Source organism: Mycetomoellerius zeteki, unplaced genomic scaffold (genome assembly GCF_001594055.1).
Source record: "Mycetomoellerius zeteki isolate Tzet28-1 unplaced genomic scaffold, Tzet1.0 scaffold70, whole genome shotgun sequence".
Classification (NCBI taxonomy): domain Eukaryota; kingdom Metazoa; phylum Arthropoda; class Insecta; order Hymenoptera; family Formicidae; genus Mycetomoellerius; species Mycetomoellerius zeteki.
Genome location: NW_017257720.1, coordinates 428,346 through 449,976, shown reverse-complemented (window position 1 = coordinate 449,976; position 21,631 = coordinate 428,346). Strand labels below are relative to the sequence as shown.

The 21,631-nt window shown below is 35.9% G+C and overlaps 1 protein-coding gene across 3 annotated transcripts in view; it reads right to left on the bottom strand.

Annotated features, from left to right (window-relative positions):
- Positions 1-21,631, bottom strand: part of cnc (NFE2 like bZIP transcription factor cap-n-collar) — a 127,713-nt gene that overhangs the window by 48,447 nt on the left and 57,635 nt on the right. For all 3 annotated transcript variants that reach the window (XM_018458054.1, XM_018458055.1, XM_018458057.1), the window contains exons 4-5: positions 5,486-5,796; positions 4,799-5,002 (exon numbers count right to left, since the gene is read on the bottom strand). In XM_018458054.1, coding sequence (XP_018313556.1) covers positions 4,799-5,002; positions 5,486-5,796 — 515 coding nt within the window. The remainder of the gene's footprint in view (positions 1-4,798; positions 5,003-5,485; positions 5,797-21,631) is intronic.

Below are 21,631 nucleotides of genomic sequence, written 5' to 3'. Positions count from 1 at the left end.
TGCAGTTAATGCCTCAAAAACGCGATTGAGATTCAGCAAAAACAAACGCCAATTTAAAGTTATTTTAACCCTTTAATTATTACACATAGCATTCTCATGCAAGACAACTGTTATATATTTAGGCTTATTTCTACACGGAAAAAAAAGATTGACTGCTGCAGCAAATTAGATGGTAAAATATGGCATAGCATTTTTAATTGGCTGCAGCAGCTAATTTTTGATTGCGTTAGCCTATCCGCAATGTCAGTATAGGATTTCGATAGGCTAACACAACCAAAAATTGGCTGCTGCAACAAATTAAAAATGCTATGCCATATTTAACCATCTAATTTGCTGCAGCAGTCAATCTTTTTTTTCAGTGTAGCGTTTTGCTCTTCGAGTAATTTACGTATAGTAGAGTCTATGAATACAAAAGCTGTGTAGTTTTTCTCGTAAGAAAAACAGGTTACGTTTCTAGAATTAATCGCAGTGAACACAGTCCATCGCTAAGTATTCTTAGTTATTAACTCCGATATGTCTTTTTTTATCCAAGAAGCCTTGCCTGCAAGACCTTGCGCCAATCTTTACCTCCTTATTCGCTGATTCCATGTGTGATGGGGTTATCGTATGTGTTATCGTATTATAAATTTTTATTTGATTATCGTAATATTGTGCAATTAACGTAATCTACCTGCAAAAGACCTTCGTCTAATATCAGACTCCAACATTCTGTATTTCCTTGGTATGTATGCTCGTTCGTCTGCGGATGAGGTTTGACGAGGGCTTGCTGCACGTCGTTCATGTGTATCTTTTTCACTCAAAATATAAATTAGGCACGAGATACGCACCGGGTACTGACGTTAAATTAATCAAATACTATTAAAGTAACAACTTTTTTCACACGACTTTTTTTTTTATAAAACTTCCATCCCGGGTGGCAAGAATTGCACATTTATCCGTCGGCACGTAAATTAATTTTAATTAGGTACGGTTTTTCTTAGTGCATTGTATTGCGTTATTCCAGAATGTTATTCCTGCATTCGAATATTTCAGTCCATTAGCGATTCTGCGACATACGAAATATCATTTTGAAAGGTACGATGAGGAGATTTGTGTATTCAACGTGGGCGGTCTCACGAAGTGACGTGAGAAGGGATTCTTGGCCTCGTTCAAATCGTTTCGAGCCTCGTACAAATGAACGTGATGCGTTTCATAGAGATAGTCATTGTACTAGGTAGCTTTATCACTCGCACACTTATATCTCACGTAGGTTAATCTCCGTCTCGATAGCGTATTACGCATCGTAGAATTTACTGTTCACGTAACATCGATTCAAGATCCTTGAGATTAGACCGCAGACGTACGAAACTTTATGCAAATATCAATCTCGTGATGGTAGAGCCACCGGCTCGTCAAATGTACAAGGCCGGAACGGAGCAGTCGCGGAAGTCCAACGTTCTCATTTTACAACCAGTTTTTCATTGACAATACAAAGTGTCTTCCCGGTAATGTCTGGGCGGGAAACTTGGTTGGTATCCTTGAAGGCGTGGTCTCCTAGCTCAAGATCTTAACTTCTTTTTCTTCTTCTTCTTCTGCGAGAACCGTTTGAACGTCGCACTATCAGCAGAATCGCGCTCGACTATAAAGAAACCTTCCGGAACCGTTTATCGCGCCCATCTACGGAGCGGATGTTCGCCAGCGAGATCGCCTTCCCTCAGGTGATCGTTGGAGATGACTTTTCCGCGAGATTAGCGTTCACTTCCAGCCGCGTGTCGTCCGCGAATGTCAGCGCCGACGTCCAGGATCACAAACATCGCGATCGCGTCCACCGCGGTTCATAGTAGTAGGGGCTCGTGCCACCTCTCCCATTGGCGGGTCTTTTCAGACTTGTTCCTCCACGTGCACGCGAAGAAGTCACACGTACGCGTTGCGTCACGTCTCGCTGGATGGACTCGCCGTGGACTATCCCGGTAGGTCATTGTCACGATCGTCCTCTCCTACAACGATGTGATTTCTCGACGGGACGCATTGTATGATGTGCCCCGACAACAGTGTCGGAATTCAAGTCCAGGGAAACGTCAACTTTCTAGAGGGGTTCCTGGTGATGATTTCGAGTCTACAGCGTGACTTGATCTTGAGTTACGTTTTACGCGTACTTCATTAACCCGCTCATGCATTTTAGGGATCTAACGTGTGCTTTTTTACATTTAGAATTCGATACGAGTAAATGTATTGATAGATACATATAAATATATCAATATACGTGCACCGAAAGAAAAGATTGGCTGCTGCAGCAAATTAGATGGTAAAATATGGCATAGCATTTTAAATGAGTTGCAACAGCCAATTTTTGGTTGCTGCAGCCAATTTTTGGTTGTGTTAGCCTATCTGCAATGTCAGTATAGGATTTCGATTGGCTAACGCAATCAAAAATTGACTGCTGCAGCCAATTAAAAATGCTATGCCATATTTTACCATCTAATTTGCTGCAGCAGCCAATCTTTTTTTTCAGTATGTAAATGTATCTATATGATAAAATTTATTATAAACGTATATTAAGATTTAAATGCATTAAAATAGTTGCATTCTTTTCATAGATATCAAAAGTAATTCAGTTTATTACTTGCTTCTCCTGGCAAGCAATGATTCCTGGTTTCACGTTTCTCGGTTATTGAAAAGATAAAAGAAAACGATTATTATACCACGTTATATATACAGCTATAATTGAATTGCCATTCACATTATCGTCCAGCTACTGTCTGTGATAAAATTTAATTTATGTTTTATATAAAATACATGTCGCGAATAAAACAGGCGGCTCAAGAAGTATCAAGCTGGCGCGTATAGCTTTCTCTAATGGATATGATCCATTCGAATCTAAAACTTGTTTTGCGCGTGCTATAAAATTCTATAATGCTATAAAGCGATAATGAGGAAAGTCTTAAATGCCGTGCGATATCCCTTATAAATGAAGTGCTAAAAATGAGAATAGATCCCATAACTTGTAGCTGTAGGAGTAAAAAGTAATTTTTTAAAGATTGTTTTAATTTTTTGAAAAACAGATATGCTATCCAAAATCGCAATATCGCAATTATTAAAAAATAAAAGACATTAATTACAGCAAGTGGAGTTTCTCGAAAATGATTATCATTGTTAATTATCACTGACTGAAGAATTTTATAAAATTGTAAAGAAATAAATTGTTGTATACTATTGCAGTATATTGCGTTGAGCAAATTGTCACTGGTAATAAATCATAAACGAATTCTTCCGGAAAGATCTCATACAGTGATATCGTGAGTTATACAAGCACAAAGTAACCCAACAAGTAATAATTATAATCAACGAACTAGACTTTTGCGACTGTAAAAATGCGAAAATCCGCAATAACGATTGCCGCCAAATATAAACAGCACATTTTAACTGTCCAAAATGACAGCATGATACTCCTATTAAAACAACAAGTTGTAACAGTCATTTATGATTGCCGTGTTTAGATTATTGTCTAATGAAACTTGTGTAAGAATCGGTACATAGATTCAGGCAATGCAATCGCATTGAAGCTTTAGAAAATGCATACAAGGTATCTTGATATCTTTAATGGAAATATTTGGTATCCTTAATGAAAATTAAACGCGCAACTTTAAATTGCAAAATGAGATACTATAGTAAACGCGTACTTAAAACGTAATTACAGCGATAAAAATATATTTTAAAACTTTTTTATTAACTATTAAAAATATTATAATTGTATCATCAAAAGTTTTGTGAAAAAAATCTTAAATATGTTTTTCTTGAACTAGAATTTTGCTCCAAATTATTTTTTTCAAAATAAATATTTTTTTGTAAAAGACAGATCGGTATTCATAATCGATTCTTATTTCAAGACCGTCTTAAGTAATGTCTTAAGACGCTAATGCGGCCCTCTGATTGGTTCGTGACACCTCAAGATAAAACTTAAGACGGTCTTGAATATAAGAACTGATTTTGAATACCATAGATTATAGCCATAGATTACAGAAGTGATCCATTTTCAATTGTCTCATTATGTTATAAAAGATACAGTTATGACACATAATCATGGGGGCCTCTTGAAAGAGGGTGTATTGCCGCGGGAATGGAGCCACAGCAGAATTTTCGCGGTCAACGTTGTAAATAAAGAGTGTCCCGTTTATGGACCGTAAACGCCGCTCTAACTATGCGGTTTTGCGCGCCGTTCTTATCTTCCCAACGTTTGTTTCCTACTTCGTATATCACTGTACCGTGTGGTATCATCGTGCCATTCCGAACCTCTCATTAACGGAATGTCGAAAAATCGCAAATTGCCGTGGCCATTCTCGGCGACAACATCCGCAGTTCTTTCAGCGTCTCTCAAAACTGCAGCTTCGCATATCGTGAAGAGTATCAAGACGGAAAAAAAGTCGCTCTAGTTATATCGTTACATCGTAACGTCAAGCCGGACGATTTTTACATCGCAGTCATATCAAAGCAATTGCTGAGTGCAAAATGATTTAAAATAAAATTAAAACTCTGGCAATTTGTTTACATAAAGATTATTGAGACGTATTAAGTGACATCGGAGATTATTATTACAGTGATGATAATTCAACATCCATGACACTCGATTAGAAACCGCGTCGGATAGCTTAAGATAATTTTTCATTGATTCATTTACACAAGTATGTTCGATAGGAAAAGCCTGTGTACTTTGTACATAAATCATTACATTGTCGCAATCATAGTGACATTGTATACGCAGTAATGAGAGGCACTGGCCTTGGTTCTAACCTACAGGCAATGAAATCAGGGTCGTTCGTACCTGGAAGGAGCGGTGGTGTGGATGATGGGGATGATGAAACTGCGGTGTGTGAATCATGTCGCCGGTCTCGGGATCCTCGCACCTAGAAGATGACTTCACGACCTCGGCGTTACTCGAGGCGGTAATGGCCGCGTCGCCCTCTGCACTTGCGGAGTCCTCGGCGGTATCTTCTTTCTTCTTCTTCTTTACTTCCGGCTTCGTTTCCTAATAATCAATCTTTATATAATGATCACAATATCGCAACTTCACGAGGAGTGAAACGCGTTAATCATGTAAAATTTAATATTCCAACACATTCAACATGTAAATATCTTTCCATTAACAAGAGAGTCAAATAACGTCAGGCATACTAATGAAACATTATATTAAATCATTATTATGTAATATAATATTTAAATAGAATTTGGAGAAGAAAGTCTATTATTGCTAAAATCAACATCAAAATAATTCGTGCCGATTTTCCACGAATCTTCGGTTCGTACAGTAAAAATGTCTTGATTAATTGCATATTAAACAGTATTACAAAAGATATTTACAAAAATAAAATAAAAGTAAATACAATTTCACGATTTATTTCGCAAAGTGGCTAGCTCGGTATTGAAAGATAGACAAAATCTTAACATACTATTTCTCATAAAACGTCAAATTGTAGTTACTTCCAAGTAGAAGATACGAAGTCCCACAAACCTCTGGTTGAGCCTCATCGAGGCCAACGAGCTGAAGCGCCTCTTCGAGATTAAATTCGTCGGGCAAGCCTAGAGTGTCGTTGCTAAGCAGACCTTCTACGCCGGCGCTTTCCAAGAGACTACCTCCGAGTAATTCTGAAGTAAAATCATGCTCAAGTCCTAGAGTATCGTTTAGACCGAGAGACTCATCAGTTAAATCAGCCAAAGGATGATTGTCCAAAGCCAACGATGCTGAGTTGAGAAGCGGATCGTCCTCTTCGACGATGCTACTTCCACTTCCGTTCTGACTGCCAGAGCTGAGAATATATTCGCCTGTAAAGAATCACATATTCGCTCGAGATGTTCGATTAAAACTTAGCTAAATCGTTTTCATCAAAAGAACGATTGATGAAAAAGAGACGCGTTTCCGATATTATATGATTCATCGTGAGAAGTATGCATGCTTCGAAGTGGCACGATGAAACATAAGCGAGCGTAAACAAGTTCGCGTGTAGTCGCAAGGTTCACGCAGAGATCATCTGAGAATACTTAATTAGTCGTTTGATTGCGATGTTATACAGGTTTCTTATCCGTCCTATTATGCAACTTTATTCTGACACGAAATCGACAACTGTTACTTTGTACACATTCTCATCCATAATTTTCATCCAGCAATGTAGTCATTAAAGAATACCTTGTAAATATGTATTCTATTTTTGCATTATTGTATTATTAAAAATTAAATTATATAATTATATAATGATATATTATGATAATGATTAGATAATGATGTATATAATTATGCATGCAGTATATTCATATGCATTTAACTACAATTAAAAAGATAAAAGTTGTTTGCATATTTTTATATATATTTGCACAGATCAAAGATGAAGGATTGAACGAAAAACGATTAGTTTCTATATGATATAATTAGATTTATATCTATGTGATGTCTAAAACTAAAAACTAGTGATTATGGCACATTAAATATTACTGATTTCATTTATATATTGTATATCAAACTATATTTAGAATAATATGAGACAATAATCGCGATATTTGATTCTATTTCATCACTTATTTAAAAAACTGTATCTTTCTATAGAGAGAGAGAGAGAGAGAGTTATATTAATATCACTATCATGTTCACATTGATATATAACAAAATTGTAGTCTTCGCTTTTCTTGCATCCAACAAAGTAATTAGCAGCATTGTGATTAATCGTTTATTACCACCTTATTACGCTTACATGAATTGTGAGAAAAAATAATTTCACAACATTTCACTGCATCGAATAAACTTATGACTCAGCAAAAACGGATTCGAAACGCAGCGTTCGAAAACTGGCAGATAGCGACGGGCAGGAAAAATTTTGCAGGGGAACGGAGAGAAGAAAAAACTCAACTAATTGAGGGACAAAGAGGGGTGTTGTTGGAAATCCACCTGCTAGTTTTAACAGCCCTCGTATGTTCCCGCCCTACAGCCAATCGCGCAATCGCGTCGTCCCTTGCGCACGCATGAAAAGATAACATGGACAAGGCTGTTAGAATCGTTCACAGTTTCCAAAATGCATAACGAATAACTAACAATGTACTTCCATATGTCTCGAATAGACAGATAACATTTTGATATTCAAACAATAAAAGTTTTGAAAAATTATTCGTCATTTTTTTGAGAATCGCTCTATGTCAGACTATTTGTTTTTTTAAATTCTAAAATAATTTTGCACTTTGTAAATAATTAGATAGATATAAGGAGAGAAAGTTTTCAATAAAAATAATTAAGTTAATTAAACTATTTATTCAGAGACTAAAGATATTTAATATTTTAACATTACTATAATTATATGCTGTTTGATAAAAATAAGATATTATAAGTAAAATTAATAATTTAATTTGCATAGTAAATATTTAATACGAAATAATTGAATATACATGTATTTACCGTACTTTATATATTTTAATAATAATTTAAAAGACCTATATTTGTGTAAAATATGAATTATGAAATTGATTGATGTTTTGCTCATATATCGAACAATATTATATTAATATATTACATTTGACTTTTAGGAACTTTCATTCGTATTTAGTTTTCTTATGTATGATTGTTATTTGCCAGAATGTTCCACATTTCATTAAAACATTAAGTGAAAGGGCTTCTAGAATTTCTACCTGGACTTTTGACAAAACATCGATAATATCGAGCAGTTCGAGCGAGCTACTTCTACGTGTGAAACATTTCCCCATCGAACACAAAAGCGTACTCCTTTCTCTCCTCGTAGTCGGGCGATGTTATTAGAGATAATAATCTCATAAAATAATAATTCCTCTTTCGGGAGCTGCCTGGAACCCGGACAGGTCCCCCTGACGAAACGACGGACAGGTTGACCGTGAAAGAGGAGGATTTTCGTTCTGCGCGGTTCCTACCGGTGAGTGCCGGTGCCTCCCAGTAAAGGGAGAGATCGCACCTTTTGGATGCCTATTACATTAACGAGTGGTGGCAGCCATTGTCTGGCCCAAATGCGAAGCCGACCGCACGATAATGGCCGTCTATAATTTGAGGGAAGTCGGAACAGCCCCTTCCCGTTCGACGTAAAGCCTATTTAAAGCCCCGTAGAATTACGAGGTGAAATTACTTTCACATACACATCGAACTGTGTGCCACGCGTAATTGGTACAAGCATAATTTTTAACCGGTGCAGCATAATTTTTTGTGACTTTTATTATCATGTATTTTTTCTCATTCTCTCTGCTCTATAACAGGTATTTACAAAATATAATTTCTATTATGCCCTTATTCCCGCAATAGAAAAAATTTATCGTATATGTTAGCTTGGAAATATAGAAAATACAATTTTTTTATTCTTCAATAAATAAAATAGACTCAAGATAAATATGTGTAAAAAAAAGTTATAAATGAATGTTACAATATTTTAGATAATTTTAAGTAAAAAAATAGATATAGGAAAAAATCTATTCTTTTCTTTATACAAGAACATTTAGCAAGGAAATTTCACAATAAGAACATCACATTATTTTTCATTTTTTAGATTTAATAGGTTATTCTTTGATAATCTTATAATTCTAGAAAATTAATTTGTATAAGAACATTAAATTTCTGTTTATCAAATACTATTAATAATACACAACACAGGTTTATAAAATTTTTCATACAAAATGATTTAATATACAAAATACGATGTATTAGTTTTTCTTTTGAAATTGTATCAAATCTCTAAGAGTTCAAAGTTTGTCTCCAATCGCACCAAGTTTGTTGCAATTGCTGACGATTGTCATTTCAAGGAGTTAAATAAGAAAGTCTCAGTTTTCCTCGATGCTCGAAATTTTGTTGTCGGAATAAATTTTCCTTCGACCAAGCCCGTCGTCCGGAATTCGCTCTATCACGCTACATCTAATGGCGCGGCCCTTCGGCTTTTTCAATTCCACGGCTTCTTTGAAGCCCGCGTTCGGCTTTTTCCATGGCTACGGGAACGTCGACAGATCATTTCTCATATTTCGCGCGCACGCTTAACGACCATTTTCTTCCGCCCCCCCCCTCTTCCTTTTCTCTCCCTTCAATCCAACGGTTGGATAATAATTCTTGCATTACTCGACAGAATTTTCGGTGCCGACGGTCCTATACCGAGGACCAGGAGAACGCTCTCTTATTCGACCTCTTTCCGATTCGTTCACAGACAGCGTATCCGACGGGACACCGGAAGGGAATCCTCGAAGCCGAATGCGTCGGCACGATTGTCCTATCCCCGGGGGTGACAATACGTATACATGTCGCGTTAATCTCATTCGTACCCTCGACAAAGGGTGACGATCCGGTCTAGTGCCAGTTAACTTCAGAACGGAGCTTGACGTCTCATTTGAAGCCGAAGGAGCGCGCGAATCGTCGCGCGTCACCTGCCGTGAACGATAAATCGTAATTGCGATCATCAATTCTGCCGCTGATCAATGTCGAACTGTCGACCGTTTCGTCGTGTCTTGTTTCGTTAGACGAGTGTGCGAATCGGTCGGTCGATTGGATAGACGCGTCCTCGATGTGTCTTGTGCTTATCATATCTCTTTAAAAGCTTCTAGTTGATCTTTTTAGCTAAACATGGAAGTTCATTAAAAATTTAACGCGATTAAACTCTAACGGGAAGATAATTAATAGCTTTAGTATTCAACTTTGGAAAACATATGAAGGAAGAAGTTGCTACTACTATACACAGCAATAATATTAATATATATAAATTGGTACGTATATATTTCTTACTAAAAATTATTAAATTATTCCAAATAGATTTGAAATATCTTTTCGTACAAATCGAACTAAATTTCCTACAATAACGTCCAACAAGTAACATATTTTTGTTAATTTTTTAAATAAAATACTACGTTTCAAATAATAGAATATAATCAGCAACAATAAAGCCGTTGTAGAATTTGTATGAAATTTTTCACTGAAAAATAACTTACACTTGCAAACTTTTTAAATTCTGTTTTTGATGATCATAGATCAATCACATTTAGAATATTTGTCAGTAATAATTATTCATAATTATCAGAGTATGTATGCAATCTACAAATATTAATTGTTCAACAATGGTCGATGTTAAAGTTGAGACGAAGAATATTTGAAAAATATCCGTAGGCAAATTGTCGAGCTTAAGAGGAATTAATTGATAGTATAAAATTCGATAAGTGTAAACTGGATTCTTCCTTAAGTATTATCAATCAAAGCGTCGCATGTTTGTTGTCAAACCACGATTAAGACAAATTGTCGTTAAAGCAACTACACGTGCTTGTGTTACGCAATATTCCGAGTCGCGTTGTGATGCAGTACAAATATAGTCGCTAAACGCTTTTCGATGCCTACCTGTGTTCACTAGGTCCTAATCCAGGATGTCAAAGAACCCAGAAAATAATCCAAAACTTCGTTCACAAGAGTAACCACAGTAGTGGCAATACTTAAGTCACTGAACTATTTCGTATTGATCATAAACAATTGCTAGGATAAGTCTAAGTTCTCGCACTATACACATCCTTTCGGATCTGTAGCTTAAATAACAGTGTCAATTTGCTGAAACAGAGTTATTTTCCAGATGGAACATCGATCTTTCATAGAAGATAACTTCGACAAGAAACAAAATGTCTGCGCAAACTTATCCGCACTTAAAACTCCCAAGGTGTAGGCTAATCCTCAGCGCATTCTTTAGCGCCTTTGAATGTTACACATGTTTTATGCAGCATCACCATAGAATGACCTTAAGTCGTCATCGCCACCGTCGGCAGCCAAGAAGTTTCCCATGAGATTTTTAGAAAGTTGTGAAAACTCGACGCACACAGACCGGACTGGACTGGGGACTGGACTAGACTGGACTGAACCAGATTAGATTGAGGACTGAATAGGGGATTTCCTTTATCGCCCCGTGGCGTGGATCGCTTTTGCGTTATACGATCCGATCTTGAGGAAAGTCATAATACCCGGGCACCGTCAACAGACGAGTTCGAAGCGAACGCAGCATGGAGTCGACTGATAGACTATCGCGTAGCCAGGAATTGCCTAACCACGGGCTGGTCGAGTATTGTGCCAAGCCACGGGCTCTCCGTTAAAAAACGGACCAATCACGACGGGGTTGGCTGTTACTCCAATATGGCTGCCAGACAATACGCGGCGCGGAGGCGAGGTGGGAAGAGAGGGAAGGTCTCTCTACCCGTAATGCCATTCTCCGGCTCCCCACTGCGATCCGGGAACGTATACCCGGGCTTGATCCGCTCCTCGTTGCCTTGCCACGGGTTTAGTCAGGGGTGCATCTTGCCCTGGCATAGCCCCGAGTCATCCCCCGACTTAGCAACCCTCCCTTTCGCTCTAAGGATAACACCAATTGCTCCAATAGCGTTTGTCGTAACATCGGTCACAATAGGAATCAGTCTTACAAGACCGATATATACGATCTTTTATCTATAAAAAAATTATGCGGGGGTTGCAATACAGTTACGTTTTATGCGAAATTTATGCGAAAATGCATGCTCATAATTATGAAGAAAAATGTTTATTTGTATTGATTGACATTGTTGAGAAAATGTAAGCAAAAAATGTTGTGTTTTTTAAAGAAATTTTATTATTTTTTATTCTAACTTTAAATTCAGAATTAGATAAATATAAACATATATAAAACTTTATATACTAAATTATCATGTGTAAGAGAATTGATTTTCTATTTATCATAAATTTTATTCCAATTTTCCTCCAGTCACTAAATATCTTGCATTAAAAAATAATTTAGGAAAATCCGAAATATAATTTAATCGCTATATATAATGTTTTATAATAAATATAAATAGAAAGAAGAAATATACAAATCACAGAGGCAACTTGCGGGAGTAGAGATAGATCTATTGATGCTACAACTTATTATTAGCATTGTTTTTATAAATTATACATTCGTATAAACATGCCTATTTAGTTCTCACAGTGACTAGCCACTCTAAAAGCCAGTCACTAGGTTAAAACCACCGGATGATAAAGCTTGTAAATCACCTGTTAAGATGCTATCTAAATCCTGTCAAATGCTTTCTGCATTGATACCCCTTATTCTTGTGTCGTCACTCTCATTCGAATGCAGTTCGAGATCTACCGGCATATATTGGAATAATTTCATAATTGCCACCGATACGGTCAATATACTTATTATGCGCAGTCTAGGCTGCTTGACAATGGCTACAGATCTCCGCATAAACTTCACGATTATGACAATCCTTCTGATCGTCAATTTTTGTGCATACTTTCTGCGAGATATTTTATAATACGACGACTACTAAGTATTTTTGGATTTTTATTCCTTTGACATCGCATACTTCGACCACATCAATGCTTCTGCGAGATTTCGAATAATTGCGATTACGTATAGCGTTTTAATTATTTCGATTTTAATATAAATTATATTTAAATCGAAAATATGTTCGATTCTGATTAGGAATTCATTGAAGTTGACCTAATGCGATTGCTTGGGTCATTTGCCCATTTATTAAAATATTTAAAAAAATTATTTCAAACTGTGAGGAGAGAATGTATGACTTATATCAATACCTTGTCAAGTGATAACTGTAAACTTGCAAATATTGTTACAACCCTTGAGTACAGCAACGGATTATTTGGACCCGAAGCGACAATTTTAGATGGTTGTAAAATTTGTACGATTGGTACGGAGGTTCTAAATTATAATTTTACAAACTTTGAATCTTCTTCTATCAAACGGCGTAAAGCAAAGGTTCACTTGCACTTTGTACTTCAAATAGGACGCTTTAGAATCTATTGTTATAGGTGTAGTTTTCATAATTGTAGTTGAGGGTTAAGTATAACTTGACTCGAGATCACTTACTGCTTTCTACAATCAAGATCTAAACGTTTCGCGTCGTTTCCTACAAACAATTTTGTGGAACGAGCCGGATTATTGAGGAGAGTAACGCTATTTCAATTTACCATGCCAACGTCACTTCATCATGAATATGTCGAAGAATATCGGCACCTAATGGCAAACGTAGCACCATAGCGCTGATTTATTAACCAATAAGTGCAAATCACTGTATCTGCCAGTATGCCGTCGCGAACGAACTATAGGACCATCGACAAAACTGTAACGTAACAATACGCAGTCAATCCTGCGGAATTGTCCTGAAGAACGCAGTCTGGGACACCTTATACAGCCGATAAATAATAGTAGCTGCATGAAGTTGTGCTTTCCGATATTCCGCCAATATTCTAGGTTCGTTCCAGAACGTCGACTGACACCGACACGGCTTCTTTTGACTTTTTCTCTTCATTTCCTCATCAAATATAAGTTTATTATTCAACAGTACGCTCAATAGCATCATGCCGTCGGAAAGTGGCCTGAACCCGTTTACTGTTCCTTTAGCACACATCTGACTCGGCGATTACCCCGTAACACTTAATACAACAATATACAAAACGATAAATTCTTTATCATTTTTATCGTCGGAAATTTAAATTACGCGCAATCACTCTTAAGCATCATTCCTGAATAATGATTAATATGAATCGTTGACCGCGGAATAATAACATAATAAGTCAATAATAATCGTAAGTCGTACATTTTAAGAAGCGTATTACTTACTTTGATCTTGCACAAAGTTTCAAATTTTTAATTTTTTCCATAAAATATTCGCGTTAGTTATAAAAGAGAGTATTTTGATAAAGAAAGTATCACAGTTAAATTTTATAGTTTAAATATTTTCATGATTGCGTTCAGTTTTACCAGTTTCGAACATCGAATAGCTTGAATCTCAATTAACAATGAGACATGTATTGTACCGGCAATTGTAAAACGGAGTCGGGTGTCGAAATTCACGGTAAGGTAACGTAATTAAGGGAATAATGGCAGCTGAAAAACGTTGGTCATCGTTCAGATAACGGACATGCCGCGTAATCGAGAATACGTTCACAAAAACGATGTCACACCTCTCTTTTCGAGCAAACAGTTTGCAGATCCATGAATACGTCATGATACGGTTCGGTAATCGTGCAAGTAAACACGAAGAGCTACGTCAAACAGTGTAATAGATATAGTTAAAATTAATAGACACGTGTCTTTAAAATAAAAGTGCATGCATGATATATTTAGATCTTATATTATTGAATATAGAAAAAATGATTTTGCTGGATGCAGATCTGAAAATAATTTTGTTGGACCATCAAAATAATTAGAAATTACAAAATAATGAGCAATGCTGCAAAAGAATTTTGATAGTCTAGCAATCAGTTTGAGTTTACAACAAAATTATTTGCAAATCTATATCCAGCAAAATTTTAAATCCGCGTAGATTTTTTAAATTCATACATAAGAAAGCAGCAATGTGCATTGTCAATTATATCGATGAAGGTGAATCTTTTATCGCTGTCATTTATTAAATTTATTAAAAAAAAAATTACTAAATTTTTACTGATAAATGCGATTAAATCAAATTAAGAACAGCAAAATAGAAAGAATTGAGATCGCAGAAATTAAATGTAAAGCAAACAATCACAAAATCCGAATTCTCCCGATTCGTCAGGCAGAAAGAGCAAGGTAATCAAGACACACTCATACGCAAGGAAGATTCTGAAAACGAGGTCAGAAACCTTGCTAACACCTCATACGTACAAGTCATTCTCGATCTGGTGGTGCCCGTCAATGAGCATTGTTGCCACCTCATAGTATGACGTTCTCTCTTCGTGTCTAGCTTGCACTTTTCGATGGCCACGCGTCCACCACGAGAACCACGCGGTAGTCGAGTCATGCTTAGAAGGTGCATTTTTCTCATTTTGACTTCCGAAAACTTCGTCTCCCGTTACCTATCTCCTTCCGGCTTAACCCGTCATATTGGAGGCGTTCGCTAACCGGCCAGATACGAAGCGACGGTGTTTCCTTTAGACATACCCCTTAGCGTCCAAACTGTGTCGAGCAAGTCGAGGTAACTGGTAAGGAATATTTTATTGTAACACGCGTCACTTGTCCAATAAAATCCGAATTTTATTGGGTACTTCACAAAAGCGGGCAAAGTCGAGCGTCTGCTTGCGAGAAACGTGTTTTGAAAGACAGATGCTATCATGGTTTTATGTTCAGAATAACGCGCTCTGTGCTAAAAGATTTGCAGTGTACAAATTGACATTATTTTGGATAAAACTTGAGATAAAATTCTGCGAGTAGTAATTTTTTTGACAATAAATCTTTACTAACATTTAGGTGAGAGACGTCTCGATAACATAAATTTATAGGTAAATTCAATAAATCCATTGATCTGATAAAAATATGAATTGCTACAAAAAAATTGCTTATTCTCGATAACAATATTTAATTACAACAATATTTATGTACATATTTTAATGTATATTAATACAGTAACCTTTGTTGCCATACCGGTTTCTTAGTCTAACTCGCAAACGCTGCTTTATAACGGTTTAGCTTCCAAAGTTCCTTGTTGCAAGTTGTGGTGATGCACAAATTCTTCCGCGGGACATAGTAACCCACATGACAAAACAGATTTTAAATCGGTCAATCTCTAACTATTATCATACTTTTCGTATGTGAAAGAACTTTCGTCTCTTCTGGAGACAAGTAGAGAAATTTATTAAAACGTAGATAATAATTTTCACATGAAAAATTTTTCTAATTAATACGCCGTACAATCAATATATTTTCTATTTATTATTTAATTAATTGAATTAATTTAAGAGAAATTTCGAATATTTAATGAGGATATTTTTCACTACATTATGTTTTTCTAGTTCTATTGCACTTCTATATGTACATTCATTATATTCATTTCAAGAAGCAATGGCAATTTGTGCAGATTTCTTTTTTAGCAGATACTTCCTTTATTAAATTTCTTAAGAATAATGACTAATTGTAATGAATATCGTGATTAAAGTTGCGAATAAGTGTGCCTTTGAAATGAGTATCTACGTGTACCATTATTGCTTCTATTATACATGGTTCATTCCGATGCCTGATTGATACAAAATAGCCATTCCTTTTATTGCTTGCAAGAGATTCTCAGGAAAGTCCGTCGACAAAAAATACCTTGATGCATTAATGACAGGTTGGAGGTAGAACGGAGAGGGTGTCTAGAAAGGGCTAATGGTACTTGAGGTGACAGACTGACCTTAACCCACACGGTCTGATATATATCTATCCTAAACCAACACCAGATTCTACAAGAAGAACCTTACCTCAATGTACTAGCAATGCGGTCTTTTGTTTATTTAATATTTAGCTTTGCATTCTTTCCCGTACTCAAGTTCGTGTTTTAACCAGCTTAGTCAAGAGTACTTTATGTTCTAATATGATTTATCCGGTAGGTAATACAAATGTTGGTTATATTTATTTAAAAAAGATATGCACAAGCTTAGTAAATTCTGATGTTCTCAGTAATTTATAATTTTTTCACTAAGAATAATGTTCTGATTAAACCAACAAAAGGTCCCAAACAGATTAGCATTTTGATGAGACCAAACAGAATTTTTATTAATATAACAACAGAAGTTCTAAGTCTCACAAAATCGACTTGAATCCTTTTGTTAATCTAATCAAAATATTTCTTTCAGTATTCGGATAACGAAAAAAACGCTCGAAAAATATCGAAAAAAGTTTTCCTCTCAAAAGGAACGATATTATGTTATTATCCGGTAGCAAAAGTCGAAAGTCGAATTCGGTGAGGTTTCGACGAGACGCGAGGCACACCGGTCGCTTATAGAACTAGCATGATTTGCAAAAAACCTCACAAAATCGTAGAGACGATCTCAACCAGGTAACAACTTCTACAGACTGTAGACAAGCTCTATTGTACGGCGGCGAGAACTTCGAAAAGCTAAAAGGAAGAGAGGGAAAGGGAGGAGATGCCACGAACTTAATTTTTCATCGTTACTGGCGACTGTCGTCATCTCCAACACTCTGTGCAGCTTGACTCTAATACGAGTTTTATGTTAATGTTTTAATCCGCCGATAGGATTGAAACGTTTGAGATATACGAAGGACGTGGCGAAGGAGCGGAGGAGCAAGAGCTCGTGCTCGTCGAGAAGGAATCCGGCTCTTTTGTTGAGCACGTCGACGCGGCTTTAAAATGGACGCTCTATAGTGATTCTCTCGCTTGTTCCCTCTCTCCCCCCCTCCCTCCCCCCTCTCTCTCGCTCTCCGTATTCCATTTTATTAATATGAGATTAACGAAGGGATTAATTAAAGTGCTCGAACGAAGGATTGGAATAAGCTTGACCAATCCGGGCAGATATAATTACGAACGTTGCGATTGGCATTCGTATTCGGTTTGCGATTACTGTGAAACATAATACGTTATTACAATTATATTTATCAATGTCAGCCTTCATTATAGATACGTCTATATATTCTGAGCTGACGAGATATTCGCCAAATAATTTTGAGCATTGTCGTTTCGCATGACGAGAATTGCCGGTTTTCACCGAAGACGGAATTAAGTTTAATTATTTGGTTAGTTTCCCCCGCGCATCTATATTTAACACATGCACGAAAGCACAGTACGGTACGTCGCAAAAGTCGGACGTTTTCTCTTATCTATAATTATTATGAATCCTACACGAATGCTTAAAGGTAGATGAAAATCTCCTTTCTAGGAGAAACTGCTTTAAATTATAAATAATTTGACGTGTAGGCTTTTTCATCGTTAAACAAATTTCATAAATAAATAGATACAATCATAAACAAATATCATTACAATGGTATTTGACTATATCATTAAACTAATTATATTCGAATCGTTACAAAAATCACATCATACAAGCGCTACACTTTCGCAAAATATTCTAACTAATTGGACGCGATACTATTTTTGCATGCATTACATATTGTACTGGCGCGATTATATTTTTGCGCTAGGTATTATGCTGGCACGAAGCTAGACATGACGTCGCGGCTATTGTTGCCGCCTATTTTCATCCCGAGGCTTCGGGCTTCCTGGAAGTGCCCTCCTGGATTCGTCCCGAATCCGTGGCGTGCAACGAGCCGCGATATGAGTAATGGTGCGTGCTCGTGTTACAGGGGTGGATGTGGCAAGTCATGGCTCCGAGTATCCCTGTAACCCCCATACACGCCTCGCCAGCTGCCCTCGCAGACACATCCCCCATGGGGGCCGCCGTTGGCTGGCATAGCTGGACTAACATGGCGGAACACGCACAGCTCCAAATATTGATTCCTCTCGGGACGTGGCGAGGAATCGAATCACGTTCACAAAAATTGTCCGCTGAACAACGAATCCCCGCGAACTAGGGCATTACTTTTCTCTCGAGCAATTTTGTTATTGTAAAATTCTTTGATCCTTTACGCATTCGTTCCCCATTACAATCCTTGAAATGTCTAGTTTTTCTAGGGAGATTAAGTAGGGCACGAAAAAGAGAGGATCATAGTCGAAGCGGATTTTTTGCAGTTATTCGAAGAGAGGGATGACGAAGAGTTTTCGAGAATCGCGGAGCACCCGATCCGGAGTGGCGTTCGGTCTGAAGTGGGGTTCCCGCGTCTAATTCCAAATCCACTTCGGGAGGTATTGGTCACGGCTATTGCCATGCGTGGAGATAGTCGGATATTATTTTTTATATCTCCCCCGGCAATCCTTGACGAATCGAAGCGGAAATTAATACAACGCGGTTTATCGATTGCGTCTAACGTTCCTTGCTACCGACGTATTTTCTCGTTTGTATCATTTTATTATTCTTCTGTATTTGTCAATGAGACTATATACCGTTATTAATCCGTTTATCGTCACAAAAACATCGTGATTTTAAATGCGATATAATTTGCGATTATGATCGTGAAGTTAAGAAATAAAATGAATTGACAATGATATGCCTTCACGTTTCATATACGCACGTTCACGATTAAAGTAAATTAGTTTGATAATTTTCAAAATCTTCCGTAGTTCAAGAGAATAAAAAATAAATAAGTTAAATAAATTTTTGAAAGTTTAGATTTTTTCTGCAATAAATCACAAAAATTATATAACATGAAATAATGCTTTCATCATATAAAATCTAACAGTTATGCTCGAAATGAATATTAGATAAATACTCACGCACTACTTTTAATGAATTTACCAAATAATAAAAAAAAATTAATTTTACCGCAAAGAAGATTGTGATCCGTTTTACCTCTGAACTTTTCATAAATATAATATAATGAAATTCGAAAGTCTTCTCTTATCTTACACGTACTTCTCTAACGGGTTCTTTTCCTTAATTAACGTCCGATACCCGATACCGAAATTGGAAATGAACAGAAAATTAGTTGATCGTGCCTCGGCGCGCATGGCGGATGCGGCCATGCTTTCCATCCCTCTTTCCCCTCGCGATGCGCCGCCCGCGCACGTGGCAGATGTTCAGTTTTATGCGCTCACGCATGCGTTTCCATCGAGAGGTCCCCACCAATTTCACTGTTCCTCTACAACTCATCGTATAGATTACGTATACAGCTCGTTCCCTCGATTCATCGAAATATTAAGGAAATTGCATTGCCTTTTGGACTACGAGATGGGTGTTTCTTTGTTACAGCACAACGCAAAATATTCGCGGACTTCGTATTCAATTCTATTTTGAAATGCGAGTTTATATTGCTATTGATTACATCGCGCCCAAAAATAAGCATAAGTATCAATTTTCGTCTATAAACAATACGCGTTTTTAAATATTCTTTGTAATCGGAATAAAAAGGTTTTTATTTGGAAAATAATGTAGAAAATATGTATTTGTTACACTAAAATAAAGTTAACCATTCAAGATAGCTTACTTCATATATTTTGTATACAAATGTACGTGAATTTTTGGCTGGTTCCTAAACTTCAATAATTGTTGAAATATGAATATAAAAGTAATATTAAATATATTAAAAAATAAATTACTTCTAAACTAATACAATATGTACTGAAATATTAATTGTTCCAATTTATCTATCATCAGCAAATAAGTAGTATCAATAATTCTAAATTTTCGTGATTTCATTATATTACAAGAATAATAAAACAAAGTCATAAAAATTACTGTTAATCGTGAATTATTCAACATAATTTTAGAATAACACAAAGTTTGCTACCTCTGAATTTAGCAGCAACGATAGAAGCACATTTCCAATATAAAATTAGAAGCGTTTAGTTATAAAATCGGATAATATTCTTCGTATATATTTAACAGCCAAATTATCACCTGTTTAGAAGAAATCTAATTTTATAAACAATAGCAAGCTTGTTATGTGGTAGCATTTAGCAGTAGTAATTAAATAATATCATTGCGGGTTTATTTAAAGAAATATAAAAAACTTCGTAATCTTTCGTTAGAAAAGCTATCTGCATTAGTTTTTTTATTTTTTTATAAACATTAAGCCATTCTTTTCACTGCACTGCAATAATTTCTTATTTTTTGTTTTTTGCGAAATATTACTCAATATTTGATGAATGCAACTGATCAGCAAATTGTTTCGATTCTATATAGACTTTCTTCGCGATAATCTCATATAGTTTATTCTCTTCCAGCCGTAGTCGCAGATAATGTCGCAGGCATATCTAAGAAGGCGGAGTTGTCGAGGCTGAACGCCCATTACACGACTTGAATCTCATAAGGCGTAACGAAAACCGATCTCTCGGCGTAACGTCGATCTCGATAAAGGTTATTCAGTATCGAAGGTGCTAATAATCGGCTACGCGATTATTCGAACCTTTCCATTCGTATAGACGTATCATAATAATAAATATAAAAGTATCACGAGCAGACCGGTCGGGTTAAGTTTATTTCAGTCGATCACCGATCGCAAACACCAACTAAGATTATATATATATATATATGTTTGGCGTTATTAGTTTACTGGTCCTTCTCAATATATAAAAGAATTTCAAATAAAAAACAAAATGTACAAAGATCAACGCTAAGTAATGTCACAAGAAATATGTTGTGTTCATGCATTTGTACATTAAATTCTCCAATTTACTGTATAATATAAATAAGTTAAAAACACACATACAATAAATTAAATAAGAGTATTAATAAACCGATTTAAAGAATAATAATACTGACTTATATGAAAACGCCTAGACAAGTCATTTTGTAAAATAACAGATCGCACGCTTAAACTAATATAAAAGTTGTAATAGAACAGAGGCATATATAAACACATCCAAAAGACAATAGAAAGAAGGAAGCCTTGTAAACACATTTAAATATAGTGGAAATTTCTAGAAATTTCGTATCGCTTTTAACATTCATTCGTCTGTTTTTTTTAAATATCAAAAATCATTTCTGAAGTCAATATTTTATGTAAAAATTTCTCTTCATCTAATTTACATTCTCCAAATCAAATGCGAAAACTCGAGTCTATGTACAGTGATAATCGAATGTTGCATCGTGTTCCAATATGATTGTACATTTTGTTCGTTATTTGAATTTGTTTTGTATATTGAGAAGGATTCTAAACGTTGGATTGAAATGTTTCAAATCTATATTATATTGTATTATATTAATAAAATTTATTTGCACGTGTTTATCTAGTGTCTGGATCAAGAATCATTAATTTACATAATTCAACTATTATGTTTTATCATTTAGCAAACATTTATTTTTTGTTAATAAATGTTATATTACACTGAAAAAAAAGATTGGCTG